The sequence below is a fragment of the Spea bombifrons genome, chromosome 2, assembly GCF_027358695.1.
Source record: "Spea bombifrons isolate aSpeBom1 chromosome 2, aSpeBom1.2.pri, whole genome shotgun sequence".
In the NCBI taxonomy this organism is placed as follows: domain Eukaryota; kingdom Metazoa; phylum Chordata; class Amphibia; order Anura; family Pelobatidae; genus Spea; species Spea bombifrons.
This window is the reverse complement of record NC_071088.1, coordinates 74,875,404-74,902,697: the sequence shown is the minus strand read 5'-3', so window position 1 is coordinate 74,902,697 and position 27,294 is coordinate 74,875,404. Positions and strand designations below refer to the sequence as shown.

At 41.8% G+C, this 27,294-nt stretch overlaps 1 protein-coding gene across 2 annotated transcripts; it reads right to left on the bottom strand.

Moving 5' to 3' along the window:
- Positions 1 to 441: 441 nt before the first annotated feature.
- On the bottom strand, positions 442 to 27,294 carry LOC128472860 (NADPH--cytochrome P450 reductase). 2 transcript variants are annotated; one of them, XM_053454824.1, is made up of 16 exons: positions 26,978 to 27,294; positions 16,750 to 16,951; positions 8,861 to 8,912; positions 7,719 to 7,847; positions 6,384 to 6,533; positions 6,156 to 6,280; positions 5,917 to 6,006; positions 4,878 to 4,976; positions 4,525 to 4,641; positions 4,129 to 4,247; positions 3,600 to 3,781; positions 3,203 to 3,352; positions 2,204 to 2,471; positions 1,759 to 1,904; positions 1,571 to 1,656; positions 442 to 951 (listed from the first exon to the last, which is right to left on the bottom strand). In XM_053454824.1, exons 2-16 carry the CDS (start codon positions 16,935 to 16,937, stop codon positions 807 to 809), a joined length of 2,046 nt encoding a protein of 681 aa, XP_053310799.1. In that variant the 5' UTR covers positions 16,938 to 16,951; positions 26,978 to 27,294; the 3' UTR covers positions 442 to 806. The 2 variants fall into 2 exon arrangements, with proteins under 2 accessions (XP_053310799.1, XP_053310800.1); XM_053454825.1 differs by lacking the exons at positions 16,750 to 16,951; positions 26,978 to 27,294 and adding an exon at positions 9,844 to 10,194.

The following is a 27,294-nucleotide window of genomic DNA, read 5'->3' as shown; positions in this document are numbered from 1 at the left end:
TCAGCACGGGGTGTCCAATACCATGATCGTTCTGTATGACGCTATACCCTATGCATGCTATGTTTACACTTTAATAGCAATTTGAAGGCATTCCTGAAACGAGACTGCTTTGGATGCAGGATTTTCTTGCCAAGTGCTAGCACAATAACGCACAGCATCCCATTTGTAATTATTTCACATGGCAAAGCATGATCAGTGCTGCCACCTGAATCAAAGTGTGGTATGTTAGGGCAACAAGCAGTTAGCACGGGTCCTCTGCTTGATTACATTAGGGGAAAACATGTTGCTTCAAAACATTAGTTTTCTGTCCAAATGCAATACATATACATATATATTTATACAAAATAACTACCAAGGATAAAATGAACAATTGTTAAAACCTCATCTACAATCTGAGTTTCACATGATAATCACAGAAGAGCTTGCATTATTTTTTTAACCTTTGCCTAATTTTTTCCTAGCAACGTGCACACAAGCCACAAGTAAACATCCGTGAGTTTAGAGAAGCTATCTGCAAAAACAGACTAAAACCTTGGTGGGGGGGATTTCCTTCCTGCTGTTTAACCTGCCTTTCAGGTCAACAACGTTGGTAAGAATTTGGAATCTATGAAAACGTCCTTACAGATATACACCAAATATTATATTGGTTAGTGGGTTAAAAGTCCTCTCCTCCATAACAAGCATTCTGATTAAGAGGGGTGCAGCTGGCTGAAGGGTTATTGTTCGACTGTTCATGAATTGGGTCACGGACTGCAATGGAGGTCATGTCTAGGTAAAGTCCTCTTTTCACAGACACATTGCCCGGATTAACTCCAGACATCCTGAGAGTAGCGGCCCTTGGTCATTAGTTTCTTGATGTAATCCACTGCTTGGGCATGCTCCATCTTGCCATATTCTGCAACAATTTCATAGAAAGCATTCTGCACATCGCGGGCCATGTAACGAGCATCACTGCAAGCAGAGAAACAATTAAGTTGATATTGAAACCTGGAATTAAATTTCCAACCAAAACAAAACAAAAAAAAACACAAAGAAAAAAAAAAAAAAAACATAAAATCTAATAATCTTTGCAGGAAAACTTTATTTTGACTCGCCGATTAACCCCAGGTAGCTTCTTCTGCATGAAGAGCGCAGTTGGCTGTGTATACACATTATAAGGAGATGTTGAGATAGACACCTCAGAAGTATTATACAGGGCCAGCTCCCAGGGTTGGCCATTCCTAGTGAATATACCCAGGGACGGACAACAGAAAATCGGAGGGGCTTAGCTTGGTGGGGGCAACATGTTCTCTTCTATGTAACCAGGCAAGTACACATCAGAGAAGCGGCTAACAAGGGACCACAACATCTCCCTACTTTCTGTGGATAATAACTCACTGGCGATGGGGAGGGGGAATAATAATAATAATTAAAAAAAAAAATACTATTAACTTTACTGTTCCATGATACAAAAATTTTAAGAAAGTTTGGAAACGGCAAGTCTCGACCTTAATGCAGAAACCATTGATCAAGCACTGGCCAAACCCGAAGTTCCTGCACATTTACTTTTTAATCAGAGACCTATACTTACCCGCAGATATAAATGTGTGCATTCTCATCGTTTATCAGTTTCCACACGTTTTCTTTATTCTTCTTTAGTATATGCTGGACATAAACCTGCAAAAAAAAAATATATATTTTTAATAGGAGTTCCCACTTTTCTTCAATGAAAGCAAGAGAGACCTTTGCTAGGTGAGCGGATGGGCAACTCAGACATACCTTTTGTTCCTGGTCTCGAGAGAAGGCAACGTTGAGCTGTGTGAGGACACCGTCCTTGTAGAAACGAGACAGTTCTTCTTTATAAAGGTAATCTTCATGTTCATGCCGGCAGCCATAGTACAGGACAGTTTCTCCAACTTCCTTGCCTGAAAAACATACCATGCAACCATAACAAATTGCTTCAAATATAACATTTCCAATAATTGTATTTCTAACTTCCACAGTGTTGCAACAACAATTTTTTATTATTATTATTTTTTATTTATAAAGAGTACAACGAGAAAGTTAATTTAAAGTTACTGTAAAGTCCTGTATTTCTGCAAACACTAGACTGTTGTACTGAGTGAACGAGCCTACTTGTGTGTTTTCGTACAATTGCATTAAGTTGCTGTGATTGTAGAAAAGAGCCAAACCATGAGATTTGGAGTTTTTATCTCCTACCCACCTTGTTGCTTCAGCCACTCTCTCTCCTGGATGAAACCTATGAATGGGGCAATGCCTGTGCCTGGCCCAATCATGATGACCGGGGTAGCGGGTTTAAATGGCAGACGGAATTGAGATTTGCGGACATACATGGGTACTGTGGATTTGAGACCATTGTCACTTGGCTGCTTGTGCATGAGCCAGTTTGTGGCCACCCCTTTGTTCTGTCGTCCTGTCTTAGTGGTGTAGTCAACCAGCACAGCACAGATATGTATAGAGTTGGTATGAACCTACATTGACACGGATGAAAAATTAATGCATTTTGGGTTACATTCCACTTTCTTAGCAAAGGCAAAAAAAGTTACATTTTGTAACAAACAGGTTGAAATACAGTACAATTCAGAACGGTGTAAAAACAAAAAACTTGGCAGTTTTATATTCTAGTTTATTCAGGTTTGACCATCATAACATGGACTTAAATTGGGAATTTATCAATGTGAAGGAACTGGAAATGTAACCTATTCTACAACTTGCGAACAGGGCTGGCCGGAGGATTTTTAACTCCCGGGTTGAACTACTTCTCTAATACCCCCTTTACGCACGGATCCTAACAGCAACTATTTGGCCTGCATGTTTGGGCCAGACCTGTTCCTGAAAGATATCAGCAGGTGGTATTAAAAACCCCCAAACAAACACCGTTACACCACAGTAGCAGAACTGCAGACTATTTTTGTAGCAGTTTTACACACAACTAACCTGCCAATTAATCTAGTTGAGTATTTAGTATAAAAAGGAAAATAAATCAGTTTTTCTTGTAAAATTACCAACATAATATTCATTTGGATTTACTGCGCATAATGTGCAGACAGCTGGCAAAGCCTCATACCAAATGAAAAAAGCTATTTTAAGCGCATAGACCCATACCGTTACTGAACAAAATGTATAAGTGCATTATTTTGGAAGGCCAAAGATGGCTTCTGGACTGTCTGCTTTGGTCTGAAACATGTGCAAGAGCATATACCTTTGAAGAAGAAGCGATGGAGTAGTATCGTGCTTGAAGGCGAGGCAACAGCTCACACAAATGATCTAGAGGGGGGCGCAATGATGGGGTATCCTCCAGGATGGCCAAAATATTCCTTCTTGATTCAACAACCCAAGAGAGGTACAGAGCCTGTAAAAGCAGAGCCAGAATAGGGAAAAATTCATTTAGAGGAAGCCAGAAAACTAGATATAAAACGGAAAGGGTCATATAAGGTATATTAATGTATACCAGCCAAGCAATATGTATTTTAACCCGACCATATCATGATAGATGCCAACATATGTGTGGCAAAAAGTTACATGTATGCTAGAGTGTACCCAAAATTAGCCTTTAATGCCTGCTCATCAAGCGCTCTTCTAAAAAGTGGTAACCTCACCTTGCCGTCTGGTGCTGAGGAGGCCATCTTGCGTAGATTGTCTTGTTCTTTCGCGTCAGTGGCATACTGTGCCAGTTCATAAAGTACATTAGTGCGAGGGGGGTTGGTGATGTCCAAGTAGTAGGTGAGTGCAGTACGATATGTGGTTGGACAGGGGAATGGATGCTTCTTGTTGGACTCCTCTACAATGAAAGTTGCGGGAAAACCATTCAGAAGAAAGCCACAAAAGCTTAAATACCTCTCCAGAATTTTTTTTTTTTAACTCATCATTTCAGTCAAAGGTTAGAATTGATCTAAATCTAGGAAGCTTTCCCAGTAACATAGTACAAAGCTCACTTGAACGGGTAAACTCCAGGGCAAACTCCAGAAGCTCAAACTCTGAACTCAATAGCCCTAGTCTTTCAGCATCATCAGGAAGGCAATCAATGGCGTTTGTATTATGAAAGAGAGGGACACAGAGTCCAGAACTGTGCTTCTCCGTTTGCAGGGTTAGAATGCACGCAGGTACACTGCTTAACTAGTAACTCACCATCCAGATTGTTTAATGATATGACAGTGTCAAGGTCGGCTCCCAGGATCTCTCCCAGCTTATTCACAAGTGACGATTCATTGGCTGGGTAAACGGCAACGTGATCGCCAGACTCGTACCTAAGGGACAACGTGGATATCTTTCAGCAAGATTCTGTGAAGACTTATATTAAAGCACATTGCATTGCACTACAGATGACAATTTGTAAAAGTCAATATAAAATTTAAGTTTATTGTATAAAATAACACAATTAAGAAGATGGTGAGCTAACATTTTGTACATGTTAATAATGAGTTATCCAATTTATTTAGGTGGTATTAAACCGCCTGATTAAGCGGTAGATATGTTAGTGAGCAAAATGTAACAGTTCAACTGACATAAGCCGAGGAGCAATACCTGATCTTTGATCCACTGATATCCAATTCCAAATGCATCAAGTGTCTCTCCCCACCCTGGTTGAGTTTCCGGTTTACAGTGACATTAGCCAGGAAAGGATTTTTTGCATCAAATGGTCTGTATGGAGATAGAGAGAGAATATATATACTTTAGAATGAAATCAGGAAGGTCTTTCCCTGAGGTGCCTAGCGCTGCAATTACTACCAAATCAGCCATTAGATACACAGCATGCCTTTCCTGCAGCATCCTATTAAAGACTAACTTTTAGTATTTGCCATAATTAGATTAGCCAAATCAATGTTTGTTTCTCACATCGCTAGCAAATCACATGCTCTTCCCAGGACCGTACTTACGGTTTTTGTGTCTCGTAACTTTTCAGGCGGCCCATCTCTCCAGTGTAAACCTTGTTCATGTTTTCATCAGTGTGCACCACAAGTTCATATTGACGAATGCTATAGGAGGCAGACATCCATCAATGATGACAGCTCATTATCACAGTAAATGTAAAATAAAAGCATTTATTTATTTATTTATATTTCAAACAGCCTTCTTGCAATATCCTGTGCATGGTTAGATTCCTTCATTGTATTCGCCTCTACCACTGGTAGAAAACCCGTGAAGAGCTGGCAGCACATGATCTACAGATAATCGCAGACAAATTAAACTATCATGTGGTTTGCAAGTAAATTTATTTTGTGTGTGCAAACATTTCACAGGAGAAACTGAATGTTAAACGAGATCACGTCTGTGGATGTCAAGCTTGTTAAGTGCAAACTATGTTTATTTTAGTCAAGTGCAAACCTGACTTATTACTACACAACTGCCACAGGAATCAAACGTTCATTACCATTGATTTAGTACCATTATTACTGCACATTTTTGCCATATGTGGGTTTAGTTAATATTTCCATTTTCAGTGTTTGATGTACCCACAACAATTAATCATTTTTTCCCCCACTAGGAAAAAATAGGGCTTACATTTTAAACCACAGAAATACGTAATAACTGCTAATGCTAGTATACATAATTTCTTCTACACTTTAGGTGCCACTGTTGGCAACGTCCCCCGATTACATGCATACCCATATTTTATAATCTAGAATACCAGATTCATCCCTAACATAGTACCTTATAGGGTTTTATTTATTTTTTGTTTAAAAGAGTTAGTCGTACCTGTGCTTGAAAAATCAATATATAATTTGTGTGCACACTAAACATGGAAAAGGGGAATAATGGTTCAACAAAGACATGCTAAATGAAAGGAAGGGTAAAACCTCTGGTCAAAAAGGGGTTAAACAAATGCTAAATGAGCACTTTAATTTTCCAGTAATCGTTTTCAAGACTTCTGTTTACAAAACAACAAAAATAAATTGCCAGAGGGAGGCTGCTCACCTGGAATCTTCTCCTGTTGCCTCTATGCCAAAGTGCTCACAAACTGCGGGCCAAAACTGCTCTCTCCATGTGATAAAATCTTCCTCCAAGCTGAGAAAGAACAGAAATGTTGGTTTCAATACCAAAAGTCGTGGGTGTTTTATTTGCAACATTTTCATAGTCTGACCTCATGCATTTTTTTCGATCAAAAAAAAAACCCAAAAAACAAACGTGCGGACATTTCTGGTTCGTTTACTCACTTGCCATCGTCGTCCCCCATCCCGAGCTCATAGATTCGCTCAGCTCCCAGTTCTTCCAGTCTTTTGTCCACGTATTTACCCATGGCATTAAAGTGCTCATATGTCTTGTTCCCAAGGCCAAATACCTGGAACAAATTGCACAACATAGCGTTACTTCCAACAAAGCTTAAACAACAATGCAGAATACTGCCAGACTAGGTCTAGTAAGGTAAAGTGTATGTTACTAACCGCATACTTCAGGCCAGTGAGATCGATGTCTGCCTCTTGCAACCAGTCATAGAAATCCTGAGCATTATCTGTAGGGTCACCCTCACCGTACGTGGCCATGCAAAATACAGCAAGCGAGTTCTCAATTTCAGTAAGACGGCTCAGATCGGCCTGCAAAGAGGAAAAAACAATTCTATGTCCTCATGGAAGCAAAAAACCAACCTGGAGTCCTACCTAAAAACCCCTTTTGTAGCAGATATTTATTTGAGCCTTTCATTTGGCACCAAGGAGGTTGTGCAAGGAAAACGTCTGCTGGTAATACGCAGGACATTTTCATCTTTAAAAACTTTGAAGGTGTTGAAGATAGAGACCACCAGACTGAAGTATACATTAGTTGTGAGTACTATCTGCACTGTGTGAAGAACACAGAGAAACCAGATAGAATAAACTTACTGAAGATACTCTAAGTTCTGCCGAAATGGAAAGTGGGGGAAATGTGGTTAATCGGCTCAACACAAGTCAAGGAACAAGGTGGTAGCATGTATCCCAAAAGGAGCAAATCTCACATCAGACTGATGGCATCTTCTCTGTATTTTTAGGTTGTTCTTCCAACCCTTGAAACTTCCGATGGACACAGTCTCATTTAGTCATCACTACGTCATGCGTAGAGTTAAGGGGTCACCATTATTTAGTTTAGTTTTGCCCCCACATTTTTGTTTCAGCATGCTTGAAAAAGTTGCTCCTCGTAGCAGCGTTTTGCATCATTCTTTTTATTGTACTGTTACCTTTCACATGGTTTAACGTTAGACAAAAGCCAAGCTCAACAAAGAATGGTAGCTGCCTGCCGATGACTGCTTTTAATCAGCTCTGTGCTTCGCATGCGCAGCTTTATTTGTGTGTCTGCTTAGGAATGTACTAATTGATTAAACATGCAATAAGAGGCACAACAAGCCCAGACATTTCCACACAAAAGACCTAACAGCAACAAAGTGGCAGGAAGAAACACAATGGCCGCTGTAATCTGGTGCCCTGTCTGAGGAATGGCATGCCATTTAAGTAGGGGGGAGGGGGGAAGCACATTTCAGAAAGCAGAGTAATGAGAATCTGATTGCAAACAGGTATGAGAGAACCCAAAGCACTAAAAAGCATAAAAAGACGGCCCGTATTGTATATACATACATTTGCGTTTTCCACACACCTGCAACCATTTTACGGGCGGCAACATTTTTTAATTTGTCCCACACCCAAGACTCTAAGTAAGCCCGAGTGAGGCCTCCCGACACGCTTCCAGGTTTCTCCACATGCACAAGCTTGTAAGATGGATGCACGTAGCACCCTTTCCCCCCCAATTCTCACCATGTCATACTCCTCTGGGTCAGCGGCCATCCCGCGCACGCCGTAACGATGAGCATCCTTGGCCAGTCGGTTGGCAAACTCCTCTCCTGTTCCAGTCTGGGAGCCAAAGAACACCACTATATTCTTCCCCTAGTGATAAATGGGAGAACATGTACTTAATTATAGTTAGAAGCAGGTCATACATGTCAAGTAGAGAGTACAGTGAGCAGAAAATATGTTTAGCAGTCACACAGTGCTGGTTTACGCAAAGATGAAACGTGGGAATAGCTTTATTCATTCTACAGGGATTCATCAGCATTACGCTTATGTGGAGGGACGTACAGGATGGCACACTTACCTCTTCCACCTGTCTTCAGAGGGTGGGCAGACTGGATGGGCCAAATGGTTCTTATATGTCGTCACTTTCTATGTTTCTAAATGTAACTTATGCTCATCGGCGTACACTTACGCATACTCACTGCCAGCCAGCAACAACAAACTCTTATGTGAGAGGTGCTGCGCCCTCCGCACACAGGCAGGCACAAAAAATACTCCTATTCATTTCAATGGTAGCACTTTCTTGCCATTCATTGGCGGTATGCAGCAGGATTCTTACTTAAGGTGCTTTTACCAAGTATACATATTTAAGTTTTTTATTATGCATTTACTGGTGGGGCACTAGACTGTCCCGTTAAGCCAAGGGAAACCATTTTTTTGGTACAAAATTGACATTCAACAGCATGGTTTCCTGTACTGCTTTGTCTTAATTTCTCTGTGCGCCAGCTAATCTAAATTAAGTGCAGATGAGGGCAAAATACAGGAATAAAGCGGCTGAAGTTTGTGTCAAACAGCATTCCAGAGGACATAACTGTCATAAGGTAAAAGGTCAGTATAATGTCATCTTAGGGGAATGGCTCCTGGACTGAGAAAACCAGATGATTTCTCAAAGCAGCGTTTATTTCACAGCATGTAGGTCTTTTATCACAAATATCAAACTGTAGAATAAAAGTCTGAAGAGCAATACAAGGTTCCACCTCTGTCTATCCATCCATCATTCATCAGCTGGGTAGCTTTTGATTAGTTAATATTTAGAAACAATCTAGTTGAAACACTAAGTTACAAGGTACAGATAAGCACTCAGGTAATAAACAAACAATACTCACCGTCTTCTTCATCTTCTCCACAAAGCTGGATTCCCGGGCAGAGGAACTGCTCCTGCAGAATAACACAAAGTGTTAATGACAGTCTCTTGGTGGCACTAGATGTGTCATTGCTAGCTAGAGACTGAGAAATTACTTTTTTGTAGTTCACATTGTGGCAAATAATTAATAGTAAAACACAATAGGGTAATTTGGGAGGAAGCTCAAAAACAGACAAGGGTTTTATACACATCTTTTTGCCTTGCTTATAAAAAATACAAATGTGAATGTCATTTTGATAATGTCGGCAGACTTTTTTGGCATGTTGGAATGCAGGGGGCTTGCTAATTACTATATCACCGATGATTTTATTAATATTGTGGCATATGAATTCCTCATTGGAAGACAAAAACGGATGTCCCCATTACCGAAAAAAAATTAGTTAAAACATTATAGTAAAGAACAATACTTAATAGCAAGGAAGCAAAATAGACCCCCTACAAGAATTTCCCACGATGTGGCTCCTAAATTGTCAAGGGTAAAATACAAAGTTTGTTTATGTGACTATGCAGCTAGATATAAACTTAGTTTTAACAGATCACAAGGAACAGTACGATTGCACAATTGTGTTTTCTATTACAAGCCCTAGATTACAGAAAAAAATGGGGTATAGCCCATATAGCCTGGGGAAAAAAAGCCACTGAACAAACACTACAGTCCGAACAAATATAATGTCACTGCATTTGGTTTGGGAGAGAGCATGTCAGAGCTGGACTCCCCGAGAGAGGAACATGAGATTCAGATTCTCACGAGCAGAGTTCAAACGGCCTTGGAAAGAAAACCAAGAGAAAAAAAAAACAAAAACACTCCAACTTTCTCAGTGGATTCCCCCTCCCAAACTCGCTCTCTCACTCACATGAATACAGAGAGAGATCTACAAAAGATACACTTGGGAGAACGCCACACCACAGCCACCTTATGGTTCTGCCAAAGAAACACAAACTGACCTTGCCAAAGAGACCTCTTCTTGGGGGACCGAGCTGAAACACCCCATTTTTTTCTGTAGCAGCACTTTACTTTCTTGTAAAGTTACAAAAAATGTAAGTTGCCTGCAGCAGATTGCGCTCTGGCCCAAAACCTTTTCATCTTGCCATACTCCAAGTATGCTTAAAATGGTCTCAGCTTATCCAGAATACGAGACAAGAGCAGCGTGTACTAAGCAGGCTGAAAAATGCTGTTACAATCATTTAGGCAGCCTTTCCAACACACCCCTCCTGGGGACACGACAACTTCTTAAAAGCTGTACAGGCAGCATGGGAGAGGGGAAACGCAAACAAGGAAAAGCAGAAGAATCCTTCACATCTGGCAAGAATGAGGAAAGAATGGAAAGGGAGAATTAAAGATCCCAGGGTCCGCTGCTCAGCAGCCTCCCCTCCTCCTTCTTCCTCTATCTGTTTAGAACAAGTAAATCCACACTCCCTTCCTTCCACCACCCTTTGGTTTCCTGGGAAACTGTTTTGTATCACAGAATGGACCTCCAACCCCCCCCATGACACATATGATCCAGCTTTACACCCACTATAAGACATTCAACTTTCCCATATTAAAAACGACCACTCAACTCATATATTCCAAATGTTTTGAATGACTCCGATGCAGTTTACTGTATGCAAGTCTATCCATGCATTCTGCTATTGGAGACTTTGTTTCATTTTCCTCCTCTACCTACCTCTTCCAAAAGCAGGAAGTGTACTTAAGTATGCTCACCGCACATGCACTGCAGTGTTCCCACTGAAGTCAATAGGAGTGGAGGCTCAGAGTTAATGAAAGCAATGACAGCCAACTGTCTGTATGCTTGCTGAATTTGTTGTTGCCATTACTTCAAGATAAACACTGTTGTACCATTAGAGGTTTAACTGAAAGGGCAAAATCTCTGGCCACAAACATTATCTCATAAACTGTTCTCACTCGAGCTTCCCTTGATATAAAGTTACTCCCGTATATTTGAAGAGATTGATATTCCAGATTACCTGACAGACTAAGCTTGGAAAAGCAGAACATTCTTCTGTACCAGCATGCTCACAATACTGTTCTTTGTGTATATTGGCTGTTTTAACGTTACTGGTATATTCTGTCATTTCTCCTTTTATAGCAGAGCTACACTGGTGCAGAAGATTTGTTCATGTAATTGTTAAATTATGTATATTGGCAGTTTTCAGGTTATCAGTGTCTTTTACAATTTTTCCTGTTACAGCACTATGCTGGCGTTGGTAAAATGACATATAATCTATCTGCCACAACTTTGCTTCTGTCCGACTAAGTTGCCTGACTGGAAACTCATACTTGACATCAACGGCTGAGTCTAGATGACTTAAAGTAAACTTTGAGATCCAACAATGGGGCTGATACTGTTGACAAAAAACTTGTTGGGCTGCATAGCATGAGTGGTGACTCACTGAGTCAGGGTGATTTGATAGAAGCAACTGTCAATCGGAAAATGTTTCTCATACGGGCAGTCAGTCATACAGCCCAAAGAGTTTGTCCTTTTCATGAAAATTACCGTATGAAGTCAAATTACTAGTTGACAGAGCTGTCAGCGTCTAATAGGTCTTGCCGTGCCAACATTGCTCAAACCAATGCGGTTATAAAAACCAATATGTTTGTAATACCCAAGGATTGGTTATTGGTTGAATCATCTTGTTAACATGGTGCCAGAGAAGAAAGTGTTTTGAAAAGAATACACCCATACATAGTCAGCAGTATATTACGGCGTGCATGCAGACATTTGATTTGGGCCACTAAAAAGGATTTACCTTGCTAAAAGGCAGAATGAAAAACACACAAAACACTGAAGCTTTTGGAAGACGGTGAACACAATAGTCATAGCTGCAGACTTTGTCTCCCGGTTCCTAGCTTTCCCACATCCTGTAATACGAGCCTTCTTTTGTAAGACGGTCAAATACATTCTGCTCTGGAGTTCAATGTCTGACGCTTCCCCGCTGGGCCTCCCTACCCACAAGGAATCCCTTATGCAAACATCTTATACAGCGGTCATAGCAGGAAAACGCAGTGTGATCCATAGGCTTTTTTTCACCCCAAGCATTCTAGCAGCAGAGGAAAAGGTTGGAAATTTTGGACGAACACCAGTAACAGAGTAGCTAAGAGCTAAACAATCGCTTGAATAATTAAAGATTCTATAGTTTTATTTTGCATTCCTGTACACACATCTATTGGGTTTTGTGATTTTGAGCCCATTGCTAAGCACATTAGCCATTAATTTTGGTTTCCAGGCTGCCCACATGAAGAGCTGAATGGTTGACAGAATCTTGCAGATACCAATTCAAGACCAGTCAATTCTCCGAGTTATCTAGGACAAGTATTTTAATATACATTCTTTACTGGTTAAAAGGTGAGGCAAGTTGTACTGCCGTTGAACAATGGTAAGTAGGACACGCATTCGGCCGAAAGCATCTGCAGCAAGCCAAGGAGCTGGAGGAAATAGTGTAAATGCATAGGACGATCTGTCCAAAGCAGAAGTGTCCCTTGCTGGGTTATTTCCATAGTGCGGAAGCAGTTAAAGCAAAGTTACGATAATGATCAAGACCTACCATGTAGACACCCATCTCAACCCTCGAATATACGTCAATATTAGTGTAGCTACTGAGGAGAGGGGAGGAGAGCCCTACCAGCTATCATACACCAAAGTGATGCTTCCTGATATCCAGCCAACAGATTCTTCCAGCCATGTACCTCTCAACATTTAGTTCAACATGTGCCCTGCTTTCAACGACCATACAGAAGATTAAAGCATTTAAATATACAGCAGACATAGCCTCAAGAAATCGCTAGGGTACAGCTGGTGAAACTTCAGCCCAAAACCACCTGCCATGTCATATGAGATACAGGGCTGTTGCACCACTAGTGACCTGTGGCTCAGGGACCGCTTCATCTTTGCAAACCATTATTATAATCACAAATCGAATCTTTAAAAACTGGAAGTGACTTGTTGGGTTCTGGAACTAGTATAAAACTGTATCTATGGCACAGTTAATAGAGTCTGCATTACAGCTATGTTCGATGAACTGAAACACTATGCAATTTCAGAAGCATAGTTGACTCAAACATAGAGAACTGACAACATCTGCGTTTAATAAATGGCAAATAAAGCCCCCCATCGCTCCTTCAAGAGACCCTCCAGCCTCAGGAAACGTCCATTACAACACCAATAATTCCTGCTAATGAGCACGTGTAGGCAGAGCTACTTCAATGGGTCATCTTATAGAAGCCTAATTAGCACTGGCTCAAAGGGAAGTTGATACTCGGTAGCAGTTTCTTGGGAAAAGCAGTACTAATCATGGTTCTTCTCATATGATCCATGAGGGCGAACGCCTTCTACAGCTTGAAATTAGTTAGCATTAGCAAAATTGCTGTTTGAAATTAGGCACCATGAATTCTACATGCAGAAGGACAAATGTGACTTGGCATCAAGCACAATGAATTTGGAAGTTTTAATGAGACTTTTTTATGTGGTAATCTCAATGTAGAGGGCATGTATTTATTGTCTAAATGGCAAGGTGTATAAAAAAAAAATAGCTCTACTTTAGCGTCTTCCAAAAACCAAGAATCTGAACTCACAAAGATGGTTGCTGTCAGACATGTTTGGTATTAAAAATACGTTTTAGAATTTAACAGTCCAGAGTAATTTTAACTTTTTACGCAAAGAAAACCTCAATGTAACTTTACTCTAGGATACTTAAGTCTAGTATCAGTACAAAACCCAACATACAGACAAGCTTTTTAATAGAAACCAAGCCTGTTCATGTGCAGTATCACACACCCATTGTGAACGTGATCACATAGAAATTTATGAGTGTTAGTAAATCGGTTCAATCTGGTGCAGGTTACTTTGAACTGAAGAAAGCAGCTGGCAAAAGATTTAAAAGTAAAAAAACCTAGATCTGTCACATATTAAAATATTTTCTGTACAGCAGCTGCTCAGCTCCATTCCACAATGGCCGCTAACAAGCCAGCTATTAAGGATGTCACTGGTTAAGCTCACGCACATCAGAGCATTCATTTAGTCTCCTTAAAGCCAATGCTTCATGGCGTGGCAAAAAGGAATCAATTCATTCACAATTACCTATAAAGAACATGAATTTTAAGGCGTCTCATATTTAAGTCAGGATTCAATAGGGCATCTATTTATTAATTTAGGCTCTGTTTAGGGACATAACAATCAGAGTCCCAGGGGTTGCAAATGCAACAAGAGTTTGTCCCTACAGTTGCGTTGGCAGCCTCAGGCACACATAACAGCGATCAGCCTCGCTTTTACCATAGGGTTTCGTCGGCTAGTCAATGGCGTGCTGTCTATGTATCCATTTCCTCAGTGCTTATGCCAGTCAGCGCCGCATCAAATAAGACATCTTATCTGGCACGCCGACTGGCAGACGTAACCCCACAGTAAAAAGTTGCTCACACAGTGTGCAAGTGCTAGAGAGAAAGCGAATGAGGTAAGAGGGGTATGTATGAATGTAAGATAGAATGAGAATGTATTTATAAGTGGTTGTTAACATGAATGTGTTAGTGTATATGTATTTGTGTAAGCGCTTGTGTGTATGCATGGATATGTAAGTGTTTAGGGGGCAAAGATGGCAAAGGCAAGCTGTTTGTTTACACAGATGGCAGACTGGGGGCACTGATAAGATGTTTGGGGACAAAGTTGGGCAGGATGGGTATAAAAGGTGATATGTTATGTTAGGGAGAGTGAAGATTGAGGGGGATTACTGTTGTGGAATATGGGTGGATAATGGAAGGGGATAGCAATGATGGCGGGGAGGAATATGATGGCGTGGAGATAACAATTGTGGTTAGGTATTGGAATAAATTTGGATGTTAGGGGTATGATTATGGTCAGGGGCAGTTCTACCCTAACACATACATACAAACACTAACATCATAAAACATACATACCTACTAACACATATACAAATATCTACATATACATTATAAACAACAAATATTGCATTCAGAATCTGACATGTGCACTGTGCCCAAAAATGGCACCATGAAATTTGGGGCTAACATTCAATTATTTCAGTGCTGGCTTTAAATCCCAGTCCAGCCCTGCCACCCATTTAAAAAGTCGCTAGGGGCACATAATACCTGCAGCTAGCGGCACAGAGAGCGTAAAGATGATACACTTCCTTCATGCTGAATCAGTCTGAACACAGCACGGAGGAAGAGACACACCACTCCTGCAGGGGCAGAGGCAAGCCGTGTGGGGGCAAAGATGGCACAGACAAGCTGTGAGGAGGCAGCGATGACACTGTGGGACATGTTGCTTGGTGAAGTTGAGGCACCAGGGCAATGTGGTTTCTAGTTACTCCCTGGCTGCTTTCCCTGTTTCTCTCTAAGGTATTGAGATCATGACCAGAAAAAAAATTTGATGAACTCGTGTAATCCTGCCTCCTATGACATCACGCCTTGAAATAGAGAGGTGAACTTTAGACTAGAACAGTTTTTTTTCTAATATATGCAGGTGAAGAGTGACACACAGATGTGTCTTGGTTAATTATTAATGGGAACAATCTAGTATCCCTGACACCCTCTCTGAAAAAATGCATATTAAACTAGAGTACTTTCATAGTTTTTCCAAACTGAAAAAAAAAATTTAAAATAAATGTGCTTATGCACCACATGTTGGTAGAAAAATATCCCGATCAAAATCAATGAGAACAGTGGCTGCATATGGGCATGAGGGTCTCAACATTCCCCCTTCTGCAGCATCTGCCAAGACAGTTTTGTAAGTGATCGCAGGGGAGTATACATGCAGACAGTTGTGTTTGGCTAAACACATGTCCTGCACTACATTTGGCAGGGGGGAAGCTAAGAAAAGGGTCAAATACACATGAGAGACAATTTGAAGGACTCACGTAATTTTTATATGCATTAAAGTGCATATGAATGCTGGAGTATGCTTTCAATTCCCAAACCAAAGGGCAGTGCACACTGATTCCACCTAGTGCCCAGGAAGCTTAACAGCAGCTAAATATGGAGGCCAAGCACTAGATTTTTCTGTAACTTGTCACCTCATCAGAAAAGTGTGCATGGGCAACATATTTTTCATTGAGAGAAAATATACACTATGGTCCCTATCAATATTTAGCGAGCCAGACATAGTTCGTGGTACAGCACGACTCCCATCACCATTTTCGTTTGCATTTCACTGCTTTTTCGAACACACAAAGTCTCCTCATCTTCTCCACCAACTGTTTCTGCATCCCTGTCTCCTTTCCCTCAGCTCCACTTCTTCTCTTGCCCCTTCTTGTTCTTCTGCCTTTTCTTCATGAACCTGGCCCTTTAGAGGTTGTCTGCTTGGCCCAGCAGTTTTGAGAAAATGCTTCAAAAGGCAAGAATGGATTCGTGTAGAAAGAAGCGATTCTGCACATCTCTGTCTCTGGGAATCAGTCTTTGTTATTCTGGCCTCTCAGAGTACTTCTGCAACTTCTCTTCAGGGGCAATCCCAAATTGAGGGAGAGGGTGTGCCAGGAGGCTCTGTGTTTTTGTGGACGAACGCCCAAGGCCATGTTTATGAAAAGGTGGACAAGGCCAGACAAACAAAAAGAAAAAAAGCGGAGCTATGGGAAAAGAGACAGGAACGCAGAAGCAGTTGAAAGTGAAGCTAGGAAGACTCAGCTGGCACAGACTTCACCCCTTGGCGCTACAGTCCTCGTCCGATGCGCCCCTGCTATTTAAAGTGCCTCGGTGCTATACTGTGGGGCCCCGTACTTGTCACAGAAGAGAAACAGACCAGTTTTGTGTGTGCTACAGGGTAATTAACAGTTATAAGGGGCTAAACATACATACATGACCATCATGCTGACTATTGTTCTCCCTGGGAAAGAGCTACTTACACAGTGGGCTGGATTTTGGTGAATTCTACCACTTCCTCTTTCTTCTTGCGGAAGAAAAACCAGTAGGTGAGCAGTCCAACAATAAGAGAAAAAAGAAACATGTCTGCAAAGCTAAACCATGCTTCTTCAGGGTAACTGCCAACCTCTTCTGCATGGCACATATTTTGATCTGCACAGGAATCCCCCATTTTTATTGTGCAAACTAAAAAGGAAAAAAAACAAAACAGAATTATTGTTAATCCATGAAGGACATTAGGATGTTCACATAATACACATATATGAAATGTTATGAAAATTGGTAACCATAGCTTTTTGTGGAATATGTTATGCATAATTCTTTCATGTGCAATGACACCACTGCGGGACTAACGAGTTGAATAATATCTATTAGAATAAACAATTTGTTTAAATGCCTTTTCTGATATTTTACAATAGAATATACTTTGCCGTCAGGATTTTATGCAGGAATCGTTTGCAGAGAAAGTTTTCAGAGTAACCCTGAGCAGACTGTCAATTAAACTTTCCTGACATCGCATTTGGCATGCGCATCATCAGGAGGCTAGAGTACTCGTCCGTCCGTCCGTCAAGTCCAAACCACTTGGCTGCTTGCTTCACGCAGATGTTAAGAAAGTATATGGGACTATAATCAAAATGGTGAAGGGAGAAATGTGTTCTGTGGGTTTCCAAAGCCCAACTTTTTTAAGATTAGGCCCTTTTAGCTAAAAAGGTACATAGTAAGCGTGAAAAAAAGGTTAGAGTTGAGTAGATTACTAAATTTAAAAATTTTGCCAGTGTTTGCAATAAAGAGTTCATGACCCGTCCCTCACACGCTTGCACATGAAGGGCGGTTCAAATAAGTACACAGGGTCAAGGTAAACCTGACAGAGTATTATACGGAGCCAAATAACTAAGGTTATCGCAGAACCGCAGAATAAAGTGGTTGAAACTGGTAAAACAATGCAGGTAAGAGAGCAGTGGAAAAATACCAATATAGAGTCCAACTATGACAATACTCAACCCCCAGCAAGTCTCTCTTGCAAGACTAGCCAAGTTGGCCCAGCAAACAAATAATTACAGTTCTTCAGAAAATTAAATCTTAAAAAAAAATAACAGGAATTCACTCACTAAAACATTACAAACCTTACCTGAAGCATATGTTCCACCAAGTAAAATATTCTAGGAGAATACGCCTTGTAATGGAACAACTGGGCTGCTGCATTCTATGACGCGAAGGGACGTGGACATAAAGTCTTTCACAAGAATCGCTGAATCATACTAACCGATTTGATTTTTTGGGGAAGGAAACCTCATGATTACAAGAACGCAATCTCTACCCCCATACCAGCTGACCACTCCAGTATGTAAGCGTTACTCAGCAAAACTTCGAGTGAAACAAGCTGCATTTCTGACACGTACCAGTTAACATTTAAATATTAAACACCAGCACATGCGTGTTTCTGAACATACCCAGGTGTTAACAAGCTCGTTGAGTCAAATCTCTTGCAAACATGATTAAATGCACAAAGGTGTAGGGATAACACAATACCTCACTACCGGCAGCACTTTGTGATGTTACCTCCGTGAAATGTACTAACATAGGAAGTACTCTAATCTTCATCGAAGGGGTCTGCTGAGGCAGTTTCCTCAATTGCTGGAATATTCCATTTATTCACAGACTGAATACTTGATAACGGCATGTTTTTCATCAACCAAGGACATCTAACATGCCAAGCGACTTTCAATTCCCAATCATATAAGCCCTGGTAACTGAAGCCACAATATACAGCTTTCACAGTGCACTCATTATAGTGGAAATATCTGTAACTGTTGGAGTTAAACTAGGTATGAAATATTACACAGACTAAGAAACACTGGTTTAGGGCACCCTGGTTAGGGTTAGGTACCCGGATTTATGGTCTTGGTATCGGATTCCTCTTTAGCAGATGGAATAGGGGCATTACAAGTAGTATTCCAGATGACCTTGGAATAAATGCCAATGATTCCATTGCAGGGTATAAATTCAAGTTGTCAATTACAGAAAAGCTTTTGGTGCCAATTTATGGGGGATAGCCGATACCTTTAAACTCACATAAAACATGCCTTTTCTTGAAACATTTCACATGCTCCACGTCAAAGCCTTGCACACGGTGTGAATGAGTTACTTCCAAGATTATTTCTTATCTAACCCTCTAAACAGTGTAGGTTTTATGTCTTTCTTTGAAATTATAGACAGTTCCTTCTATGTCCAAGCCATATTAATAAGATGAACCGGTGCTTTTGGGGCATGTTAAGCGCACAGCACCCAGGCATACCTGTAACAGAGGCACCCAGAAGGGTCACGTAACCCCATGGTAGCAGCGGCAGCTTGTACAGAGCGAGTGAGCGTCGCTAAAAATAAAAGATTTTCGTATAAGGTAAGGGGAGGAGGGAAGCTGTACTATTGATGGAGAAGAAAGGGGGAAAAAAGTAATAAAAAAAAAATAGGGAGAGAAGGAGGTGGTGAAAGGATGAGCGGTAAAGGAGGGGGAGAGGGAGAGTGCATGTGTGTCAGAGGAGAGCTGAGGTTTAGTGGTCTCTGGTAGAGGGAGCGTGTGTATGTATGCGCATTTGGCATTAGAGTGAGTTTGTGTGTTAGTACATATGTGCGTGTTGTTTAGGGGTGGGGTGCACTGAATAAATCCTGCACCCAGGCACCAGTAACCCTATGCTTACCCCTGCTGATAGTGGATTAGAAACTTAAAACTATGCCTTATATCAGGAGTGGCCGATAGACAACCATTTGTTGACCTACGACCCCCCATGATCTTTGTAATTATTATTATCTTTTAATAATAATTAGGGCTGAAACAACTAATCGATAAAATCGATAATAATCGATTATGAAAATCGTTGTCAACGAATTTCATCATCGATTAATCGGATCGATTTTTATCGATTATAAAAAGAGGTTTTTTTCAGAGCAAATGCTCTGAAAAACTCCTCTCTTTATATAATCCGACCTCAAACAGAGATCGGATTATAACACCGGAATCCAGATCCCCCGCAACGCTGCAGGGGACCTGGATTCTCCTCACTGTCAGCCGGTCTCTCACTTCCGTCTCTCTCCCCCCTCCCATAGACCCCTCTGACTCCTCCCCCCTCCCATACATCAGTCTGCCTCTCTACCCGGCACCGTTACTGAAGGCACTTTCCCTGCAGCTTCATAGAAGCCTCAGTGTAAGTGAAGGTGAGTAACGGAGTCTGTCTGTGCGATGCAGACCCCCACCGGCTAACAGAGAATCATCCTCTCTGATAGCCGGTGAGTGTCTGCATCGCACAGACAGACTCCGTTACTGCCCTTCACTTACACTGTGGCTTCTATGAAGCTGCAATGAAAGTGCCTTTAGTAACGGAGCCGGGTAGAGAGGCAGAGCGGTGTATGGGAGGGGGGAGGAGTCAGAGGGGTGTATGGGAGCCACCCTCCAATACACCACTCTGGCTCCTCCCCCTCTCATACGCCACTCTGCCTCTCTACCCGGCACCCTTACTGACAAGCACTTTCCCTGCAGCTTCATAGAAGCCTCAGTGTAAGTGAAGGGCAGTAACGGAGTCTGTCTGTGCGATGCAGACCCCCACCGGCTGACAGAGAATCATCCTCTCTGATGGCCGGTGAGGGTCTGCATCGCACAGACAGACTCCGTTACTGCCCTTCACTTACACTGTGGCTTCTATGAAGCTGCAGGGAAAGTGCCTTCAGTAACGGAGCCGGGTAGAGAGGCAGAGCGGTGTATGGGAGGGGGGAGGAGTCAGAGGGGTGTATGGGAGCCACCCTCCAATACACCACTCTGGCTCCTCCCCCTCTCATACGCCACTCTGCCTCTCTACCCGGCTCCCTGGTGTCTTGTCAGAAACGGAGGTTCACAGGAGGCAGAGTGGAGTATGGGAGGGGGGAGGAGGCAAAGTGATGTATGGGAGGGGGAGGAGCCAACGTGATGTATGGGAGGAGGCAGAGTGGAGTATGGGAGGAGCCAGAGTGATGTATGGGGGGGAGGAGGCAAAGTGATGTATGGGAGGGGAGGAGCCAGAGTGGTGTATGGGCGGGGGAGGAGCCAGAGTGGCGTATGGGAGGGGGAGGAGCCAGAGTGGTGTATGGGAGGGGAGGAGCCAGAGTGGTGTATGGGAGGGGGAGGAGCCAGAGTGGTGTATGGGTGAGTTATAGTGGTGTATGGGGGTATTATGAATTTTTAGGGCATATAGGGGGTATAAGGCATATGGATATTAGGCATATCAGGGGGCATAAACATATCTGGGGGTAAAAGGTATATCAGGGGGCTCAGTGGCATATAGGGGGTATAAGACATCGATATTAGGCATATCAGGGGGGCATAAAACAAATCTGGGGGTAAAAGGTATATCAGGGGGCTCAGTTGCATATCACTGGCATATAAGGAGTATAAGGCATATCAGGGGCACAGTGGCATATCAGGGGGCACAGTGGAATCTGGCATATAAGAGGTATAAGGCATATATGGGGGCAGAGTGGCAAGCTGGGGGTCAGATGTGCATAACTGGGGGCAGTTTGGTAAATAAAAAAATTTAAACAAGGCTTTTTTCTCAGTTTTTATTAAATATGAAAAATAGTTAACATATGAATTAATATTTACGAATAACTTTGTATTAAAACCTAGTTTGAGAAACACCTTGTTTGGGTTCTTGTAGCTTTTATTATTATGTCAGTAAAATAAGAAGTTGAATAGAGAGAGGCCATTGCAATAAAGAGATGAAAGTGTAAATTGTACGTTTTTTATTGCAATTTTTCTTCAATTTAAAATAATGTATTTTTTTATCCGATTAATCGAAAAAATAATCGGCCAACTAATCGATTATTAAAATAATCGTTAGTTGCAGCCCTAATAATAATAAGCAGCTCAATAATGTCCTCAGTACAAATCTAAAATATGGAAGTGTTACAATAGTTTGCTCGGTCAGAAAAGGCTGTAACTGCACCCAGACAAGATATAATAGTAATATCTTTATTGCGAATCTGAAATGGTTCACATTTATAAAGTGCAATTCTAGTGCAAAGGGATAAATACAGAATAGCCGTGGTTCTCACGGCGATGATGTCACTTAGACTTTAACCCTTTATAGATATGACCCAATTAATATTTTCAAGATACGTGAATCTTACAAGTGCAAAAAGGCGACAACTCTCAGGTTGCTATTAAGCAAAACCTAACTACAAAATACTTGGCTATCACGTAACAAGTTGCATCCGTCCAACAGCCCCTACCTACAAGACGTATCAATGCTACAGAAAGACAGCAGCTTAACAAAAAGTCTGTTACCTCTGCTCGATCGAAGCCACTCCATAAGCACAGACTGTGTCATGGTAACGACCGGGTGCTATGAAAACCAAATAAGCTACCAAGGTGTCACAGAACGCCAAGCTGCTTAATCTTCAAAGCCTCACTAACTCGACTGCATCGTACATAATGCACACGCTTATATAAGGCAACGTACCCGTGTGATACCACCCTGTCTCCGAAGCCAAAGGGTGTTAACAAGAACAAACTGAGCGGTACAAAATTTACATATGTGCCTGTACCTTAACACACCCAACATTGAGCACAATTTCATAACTGCTGAAGACTCCCCCATCTCCTTATGCTTACACCAGTTTTAGCCAATTCACCTATTACCTAGTAGGCTCACACATTGGAAACCATCCCTGTGTTAATGAGTACACGTTGTAACCCTGTCTTTGAGGTGACTGAGCATGCCTTCTGTGTTTAGCCAAAGAGAATTGGCAAGCACTAGAAAAAACGCTCAGGCACGCAAAGCTCTCAAACTAAAAGTTAAATCGACATGCGAACATTGCAAAGACAAATGACATCACTTTTCTACATAATCACCTTCCTTTGCAATGCAATTCTCACAACGTCGTACCAACTTTTTAATGCCATCAGCAAAATAAAAATTTTGGTTTTACACGTAGCCGCTGATTTCACATCATCATCATTGATGCTTCCACTGCCGCTTGTTTTTGGGCTCATAATGGTGAACCCACGCTTCTATGATGTAATAAAGGCACCCATCAACACAGGTAACAAAAATATGACACAAATCACACCTCTCCAAACTTTCTCCAGTACCTTTTACTATATAGATAAGTACTTCCCTTCAATCAGGAGCTTGTGCTTTACATCCGGTGGTTCCACAAGCCCTTAACCTTGGCCAAACGAAGTATCCCCCCAATCACTCCCTTCTCTGTCATCATGAATAAGCTACATTTTTATTTTGTTACCTGCGCTGATGGATGATGAAAGCGAGCCAACATGCAGAATAAGTGCTGGTAAATTGGCAGACAGAGAGAAACCAACGAACACAAAGCTCAGGCCTCTCCGTGTGGTGCTCTGTATCGCTTGATTAGTCTATTTCATCCACTTCCATAAAAATTTTATATTTCCTAAAGTCAGGGTGTGATGAAAAATCATATATTTTTATCAAGAAGCGCATCAAGTTTAGATGATTTGGGGGTTCTAGGTATGCACGGAATTTTCCAGACCTATTATTATATAATGTATTTTTGGGCAGGTATTCTTGGCGTTGCCAGGTGTCCAGGTTATGTAACATCGTTATGCAAATACTCTAATGGCTGTAATTACCAATGAATATTTCATCTTTCAATATTGTCTGCCAGCAAACATTGCTTATAGCTAACATTATAAGATACAAAGTGAAACTAGAATTAACTTTCTACAAAAATGTTAATGATCTTAAAGTGCGTTAAAAAAAAAACAATTATCGAATATTGAAGTACACTTATTTCACCATGTTACAGGACACAAAAAAGTACCAAATGCTACCATCCTAGGAAACTTACATGAGATGATAGATATTGTGACATTCATGTAGGATTGGTGGTGGAAGGGGGGTATGTTTCTCCTAGATTCCTTTCCTATGTGAAGTAACACCAGAGTCTTCCACCTGCTAGGTGATTAATTTAGGTGAATGAGAGGGCGGATATAAAAGGGAAGCCAGGAGGGCAGGTAGCTCTCTGGCTGAGAACACAGAAAGCCTGTCTGTGGGAGAGACGTGTGAGTAAAGGTTGCTGGACGTATTGTGGTAAGCTGGCAGAGAGAAGCTCTCCAGCTGGTAGTGAGGGACATCCCTTGTATAGTAAGTGCCGGACAGACAAGTTACCGTATTTATCGGCGTATGACACGCACTTTTATAACTAAAATAAGAAGAGGAAACCCTACCTGCGTGTTATACGCCAATAAATCCTACAGCTGCATGATTTGCAGCCGCGTCTCCCTCACTTCCGGTCCGGACAGGGGTGCGTGTTATACCCCGGTGCGTGGTATGCGCCGATAAATACGGTATTTCTTTTGTTGCTGTGTTGTTATATTTCTTTTGTCTTTGCAACCTTTCTAATAAACCTGACCCTGTGTCAGATTGCACGAATTTACTGCTGTTTGCCTGGTTTGCATGAAGACGGGCACTTGTCCCTTGACCTCAGAGAGGGGCGATCCCAGACCTATCTCACAATATGTATGTATAAAATGTTATGCATTCTTCTAAAAGAAAGCCTTTTCTATTTGTACGCAAGCAAAGCCTTCAAATTATATGTACAAGGGCCGTTTATTGGAGCAATACCACTTAAAACATGTCCTTCAGTGCTGCACTGCTTAACCTCTTCATGACAAGAGGTATTTTACACCATAAAGCTTGGATGTTTAACCGTTTTTCTCTTTTTGTGTACCTGTCGTTGATTACATTCTTTTTTCACCGTTTCATATAAAACCATATTCATGCTAATAAATATTTTTGGGGGCATGTACCTGGACTTATTTAAACTCTTGCATATGGTGTACAGATGAATGTGTTGTTGCTCATAAATATGCAATAATCTTACAGATTAGCACACGTGTACACGTACACAAACACTGCTGCCTCTCTTGATCACATGTTACAGGCGCCTGGATGGCGCGTTCCGATGCCACCCTCCTCAGCACCCCTTGTAACTAAGCAAGGGGACAGCTTCCCAGGTACAGCTTCATAGTCTCCATGGTGACCAGGGTTTGTCAAGCCATGCTATATTCGCATACAGGATGCAGTCAGGCGAGTTTGAACCCTGCTTAGTGATATCATACGGGGCACAAGCTGGTTAGTCAGGAGATTATAAACAATTGTTTGTCAACAAACAATTGCATAAAATAAACACACTAAAGAGCAACAACGCATCTTTGTGCATACCAAAAGGTATACGGCCACACTGACTTGTGTATCAGCCACACGTGTATGAGATCATGTTACATTCATACAGCAAAGACCTTTAGTATCTACTGATTTCAGAAACATGTCAACAGGGGCAATCTAGAAAGAAAGAGGAAAAAAAACTGAGCTTGGCTGTACTAGGAAAGGTCAGCTAAAGCTACTGCTTAGTCCAAAGGATAAAGATAAGTAAATTGTAGGCTTAGAACATACAGTAAAACATAAAAGTTGTCACGCAAGCAACTCCCTTACAAGGCACGCCAGTCTTTACACAAGGAGTAAATTTACACTGGAAAGCATCTGACTTCCTAGAAAGAGTCGACCATGGATGTGTGTGGAACCCCTGCCTACTACCCTCAAAGGGCTTCAGTGGCATCAGGTCGAAAGCTTAAGAAACCAAGATGAAACGTAGGGACAGCAAATGACAATGAATCAGAAGTAGACGCAGTGGGAGGTCACACCTTGGCTGCCAGCCCTTACCACCACAGTAGCAGAGGTACCGGGCAACACGAGGCCCCTCAGATCATTCCCCTCGAGACCCTAGTGCCAGTGTGTGAAAGAAAGACCTTATACAGAGGCACATGGGCAGTTCTTGGCCGGAATGATGTATCGTTTTAACGTCACATACATTTGTGGACCATCCTCCTATCACTGCTGATTTTATGTGGATGTTCTTCATGAAGGACTAAACGACCTAAAAGAGTGCCAGCATCAGGCGTATTACTCCTGTCAAGTGTTTGCTAGCACTGGAAGGGGAATTACATGTGCAAAGGTCACTTGACCTGTAAAACCTGTACATAATGGAGCAAAAGGGTGAAACTGGCTTATCTGATAACAGGTGATGTAAAATCAAACAAAGTATCACAAGTCCATGGCCTACACAGGGTGTCAGATGCTGTCCACATACATGCTCTTAAAAAGAGCAAAAAGAATGGAATATCTGAAATAATTCAAATTAGAAAGGGTTATTTTAGAAAGAAAATGCTGTATATTTCTTAAATCAGCATAAAATGCTAAACCTTCAGATTGGGTACAATTTAGCCCAACATGACCTGCAGCACACCGCCTGATATCGCTTAACCTATACACACACACACACACCACATAGACCATAGCGTAACGCAGGCGTACATTGCATAACTATGCAATACATAACTGCGGCGCCGGCTGATATAACAGTGTGCATAATGACATCACAGGAAAGGTGGCAGAGTTAAAGGACATTGTATAAATCTTAACAGCTGCACAACTGTATTAAGCAATACTTACAATATGGCACTTCAATGAACACAGAGCATGCTGTGTGATTGCCAAGGCCAAATCAATCAAAAGTCACCATGGACACTAAGGCTACACTTTTAGTTGCAATGTACGTTTTACTTCACTGAAAGAGTGGTGGATAAATGGAACAGCCTTGCATCAGAGGTGGCAGAGAATAACAATTTAAACATGCATTGGATAGGCATACGGTCGTCCTGAATCTAAGACAAGACCAAGGATTGATTAAGGGCTAAGTCGTAAATCAGGAAAAATAGGCAGACTAGATGGGCCAAATGGTTGATTTGCCATCAAGTTCTATGATTCTAGGTCTCACTTTATGATAAAAAGCCAACATTCTATTTATTTACATACAACATCTCGCTTCTAGAACAGACAAGCAGGCGCCACGTAAAACAAACGTTCCTATCCAGATTTGTAGATCTCTGGCGACCCATAACAGGAGGAGCGCAAGAAATACCGGGCACTCTGACAGGCCGGAAGCAGCTTCGAGGAAAAGTGCACTGACAAGCGCTTACATGCTTGTTTCTCACTACTCGGCGGGAAGGCTTTAGGACCTTGCGGAGGCCAGGAGACCGGTACACACTGGTACAGATTCCCTTGGCAACACGTAACAGAGTGCGCGAACGGGGAACGATATATAACTCCGGTACGCAATTCACTCCGTTAACGCCTGCGCCCGTTAACTCACCAGTTCTTAAGTTGCACAGCCAATCGACACCAAGAAAGAACAATGACCACAGCAGCCCCACGGCTTGAGACTAGAAGCACGTCAGCTGACGGAGGGTCGCTACCAATTCTCCTGCTGCTGAAAGAAACGGGGGTGGACTGGCATTTGCTTCTAGAACCCAACAGTTTCCTTATCACCGTTGAAACGTCTACACAAATTTTACTTTTATTAATGTTTCGGTGTGGTTTTCCTCCCAAGTCAAAGCCGCGCCAAACGCAGTATTATGCGTGTTCATAAAGAAAAGCGATCCAAAGTGGCCTCCCCTGTAGATCTCGTAT

Excerpts from the sequence above, each read along its gene's own strand:
- LOC128472860 (XM_053454824.1), bottom strand. The coding sequence starts at position 16,937 with ATGGGGGATTCCTGTGCAGATCAAAATATGTGCCATGCAGAAGAGGTT. Across the intron at positions 4,977-5,916 it reads GCAACAGGAGAAGATTCCAG|CATTCGTCAATATGAACTTG; the intron begins GTGAGCAGCCTC and ends TGCCTCCTATAG. Across the intron at positions 952-1,570 it reads GCACACATTTATATCTGCGG|TGATGCTCGTTACATGGCCC; the intron begins GTAAGTATAGGT and ends CTCTGCTTGCAG.